The sequence below is a fragment of the Pochonia chlamydosporia genome, chromosome 1 (assembly GCF_001653235.2).
Source record: "Pochonia chlamydosporia 170 chromosome 1, whole genome shotgun sequence".
NCBI lineage: Eukaryota > Fungi > Ascomycota > Sordariomycetes > Hypocreales > Clavicipitaceae > Pochonia > Pochonia chlamydosporia.
Genome location: NC_035790.1, coordinates 7272314 through 7276242, shown reverse-complemented (window position 1 = coordinate 7276242; position 3929 = coordinate 7272314). Strand labels below are relative to the sequence as shown.

Genomic DNA, 3929 nt, shown 5'->3' with positions numbered 1-3929 from the left:
GCTACTTCAAATACTGGAAGCTCAATCGATAGAAACCACTGGAATATGTAGAGCCGGCGGTCTCAACAGTTTAGGTAACATGGTTGTTAAAGTGGGCTAGTCAGTGTGTTCATCCCAGTCCAGCACCAAATTACCTGGTCTGGGTGGGCCATTCAAATCCGCTCAGCCGCGCCAATATGAGCTTGGCGTTGGTCAAGACTACCGAGTAATTGTCGATGGCTCTAACAGGCTGCCAGTGTGTCTGAGACTATTACAGGGGGGTTACACGCTACTTATTCATTGTGTTCGATGTATTGACATTCAAGCGCAGTATATTTGACGAATTTCCTGGGATAAGCGTACATAAGGTGAGCATCACACAGCGTACCTAAGCCGGGAAGTCGCTTAATGATGCCCGCACTTGTTAGATTACTGTAAAGACATTTAATGATGAGGATAGAGACGATGTTTATTAATTTCTGGTGTTGGAGGTTTTTATTGGTATGATTTTTGTATTGAGGTAGTGGTCCTGACTCGCTAAGCTTCCGTCGTCAGCAGTTTAGTCATATTGTAGCGGATTGGTATGTACTAAGGACCTGGTGGCTACAATACACGGCACAAAGGCTTCGATCCAGATCATTCCGAAGCGTGATGTGCTCCCGTCTGATTGGTGGCTGACCGCCTGGCGACGGCATCCAACATTCAGGGTGCGCAGGTAGCTGCCCACCATCAAAGTCGCTATTTCAATGTCTGCATCGCGGATTCTTTTTATTATGCCTACGATGACTTCGTATACACCAGCCCATACCTCTTGATCATCATCGTGTCGTATTGGGTGTATTTGATATGTTGATGAAACGTTAAATGGCGTTCCTAACATTATAACCCACAGTCTCCAGAAGTCCCACTCAAGCTACGCACCATACGTATTATTCCTCACACTCAGGTATGGTCATTACGATGTCCTCTTACAAGCGCTTGTTACCTCGCGAGGTCGGCTCTCGAAGATCTGATGGCAACGCAGACCCCAGTACTACCTTAACTGACGCTGACCGGCCTGCTTCACCTCCACGTGTTTGTTTTGTCAACACCGTGGCTTGCGGACAGTGCCGCCAAAAAAAGGCAAAGGTAGGACAATCCTCCGGTTCTCTTTTTTAAAGGACTGTATCTCAGCTTATACTGTACCGCGTTTGACAGTGTGGAGGACAGAGACCAATTTGCGACCGTTGTGCCCGGAATGGTATCGACTGCCACTATGATGCTAACATAGGCGAATCCCGGGCTTCAACATTGAGGAAAAGGTACGGCGCACTTGATAGGGAAGTTGGGCAGCTGAGGGAGGAAAACCGTCATTTCAAAAAGCTCTACAGCTTGATCCGCACGGGGACCGAGAACGAAACATTAAAAGTCCTCTCAAACATCAGATCTAGTAGCAATTACATTGCAATTGCTGTACCGAGGTTATTGGGCCAAGGCGACACTACGCTGGCTGGGCCTACAGCATCTTCCAGTTCGGTCAAAGAAAATGACGAAACTTCAGTCAAAACATTCAATGCTTTTGTTGCCGACATTCAAGCATTACCCTGGACTGTCGTCGCGGGGAACGATGTGGTTTCGGAACTTATATCCCAATACTTTACTTTCGACTATTTATATGTTTTTCCCGCGATACCACGCTCTATATTTATTTATGAAATGAACAGTGGGGATCCCGCTGCGTCAACTGCATGTACCCCGTTGCTTGTGAACGCCATATGTGCTCAGCAATGCGTGAGTTTGAGCCATTTGGTGCCGAAAAGCTTTTATGAGTACTTACAATCAATGGCTAGTTTCTGTCTCCGAAAGAGTCTTTCGGCCTTACACCACGTGAGGACATGGCTGAACAGTTCCTACGAGAGGCAAATACTTTACTCCAAAAGGAAACGAAGCGAGACTCTTTGCCAACTTGCCCAGCTACTTGCCTGATTCATGCTGCCGTTGCCGTCAAAGACGAGGCCAGCGGTGACGTGTTTGCCAAAGTAGTTTTCACATGACTGTTCTACACTTTTCATACATCATTTCCTTTACAGTGTCAGATGTTGTTCATGCCGACGATACATGAATAATACTTAGGCCAAGGCAGAGATCATGCCATGCTCGCGTATTTTCGCACCGCTTCACGAATGACACTACCCATGGGCTTGTTTGGAGTTGAGAACGAGCGAGCAATCGCGGTTCTGGCTGGGCTACCCTCGAGGAGAGAGACGCGTATATATACGCAGCTTGGGATTCGTTCAATTGGGCAACATGAGTACGTGCTAAACTATTTAAAGAGTACTTATCCTGAGGTTAGTCACATGATAACATTTCACTTTACGACGTGTACCAGGATTTGCTCCGTATTTTGTCTTGCCAGCGGGTCTGTACGGCCGTGATAGAGGAAATAGTGCTCGGCCTATGGAATATACCCATGTTAGGCTCTCAAATGCCTCAGCGCCAGCGTCAGACTCCTCCGGAATGAACAATGTATGGCCAGTATAGTATGTCGCCTTCTTCGTCACACCTCGGAATGCCGGCTGTAGAGTCCGCGGGCCATTTACTTGATAGAATGAAGTCAGGCCATCTACTCGCGATACTGGACCGGAGAAAGGGGAAGGGTAAGGGGCGGGGAGGGCGAAAGCGATACGGACTTGCCATTCTCTTGACACATTCGACGCTGCGGTTGTATCACTAATTATGCATTTGGTAATTTGGATTTACCGGTATACTTTTACGTACCGAGGCACTATGCACCTTATAGTGTGTACAATTTGACCTTGCCCGGTTATCTACCGACAGGCGATTATAGAGGGTTAGAAATCGTGAGACGTAATGTTCTTCTGTCGGCACCTTAATACAAAATGGTCCACAACGCGCTGACCAAATACCTTAGGATATAAAGATATCAGAGGGTCCGTTGCGCGATAAGGAGAACGTAACTTGCTGGCCTTGTAGCTCAAAACATCAGGTTCATCTTAGAATCGTGGCGGTAGTCATAGGAGACACCTGTCCAGCCGTCATATCTCCTCGGTTCACCGAGGCCAGCTAGTGGTATGTGCCATGGACAAACTGCATGTGATCTACTTCTAGAACGTCTACAGGCTGTATTAGACTACAACATGAATGTGTCCGCTTGCGTGCAACACTAATGTAGTGAGGCCTGGTGGCTAGTCAGCACTCGCAGACATTCCCACGACGTTTCGTGTTTCGTAAGGGGAGAGAGAGTTCATGGCGGCGACGCGCTTGTGACATAGCGAAATCAGCACAGTATGGTGCGGGGTAATCATTCAGCTGAAGATGTCCAATGTCGACGCCTTGGGACGCCACACGCCACCGGAGTATGGATGGTTGAGACCATTTCCTTAAGAAGTCCCTCTATTTGCCTGGAAAATTAAAACCTTAAAAAGGAGCACCAAGGAAGAGGGTTTACTGCTTTTAGCTACGGAGTTAGTGCCTGTGGTAAGTGTGGAACTGGTCTATTGTCATAACTATTGGGAAGATCTGCAAACCAGGCAGGGGGCCTGTTGGTCCAGAACACGTCGTGCTCGACTTGTCGCATATAGCTATCGTGGATGATGGCGAACTGTTGCAACTCGGGTTTGCGCAGACCGTGACAGGACGGACTGCAAAGGTGGCAATAGAGAGCGACAAGTCTTCTTGACGCACAGCTGGCCACACCGTCATTTCTTTCAAGGGAGGCGACAGGCATAACCTGATAGGGAAATAAAGACAAAGATTTACACTTCAATCATCTGTACACATTCGGCTTATGACTCTTCTACTGCTTTGGGCTTTATATCATGTCGAAGAACTCGTGCACAACAACCTCCCTGTTCCCACGACTACTTCCTTACCAGGGGCCACTTTCGAGCCGCGTGGTCACTCCAGAATTGGAAAGGCCAAATTGCAAGCGAAAAACTATCGCTGTAGCG

General features: G+C 47.8%; 2 protein-coding genes across 2 annotated transcripts; one reads left to right on the top strand and one right to left on the bottom strand.

The window, feature by feature from the left end:
• Nucleotides 1-927: 927 nt before the first annotated feature.
• Nucleotides 928-2012, top strand: VFPPC_01923 (C6 transcription factor; the record flags this gene model as incomplete). The annotated part of the gene is made up of 3 exons (XM_022428251.1): nt 928-1101; nt 1177-1737; nt 1809-2012. The coding sequence occupies 3 exons, from the start codon at nt 928-930 to the stop codon at nt 2010-2012; spliced, it is 939 nt and encodes a 312-aa protein (XP_022284099.1).
• Nucleotides 2013-3436: 1424 nt separating this feature from the next.
• Nucleotides 3437-3706, bottom strand: VFPPC_01922 (hypothetical protein; the record flags this gene model as incomplete). The annotated part of the gene is made up of 1 exon (XM_018281664.1): nt 3437-3706. One exon carries the CDS (start codon nt 3704-3706, stop codon nt 3437-3439), a length of 270 nt encoding a protein of 89 aa, XP_018138690.1.
• Between the last annotated feature and the right edge of the window lie 223 nt (nt 3707-3929).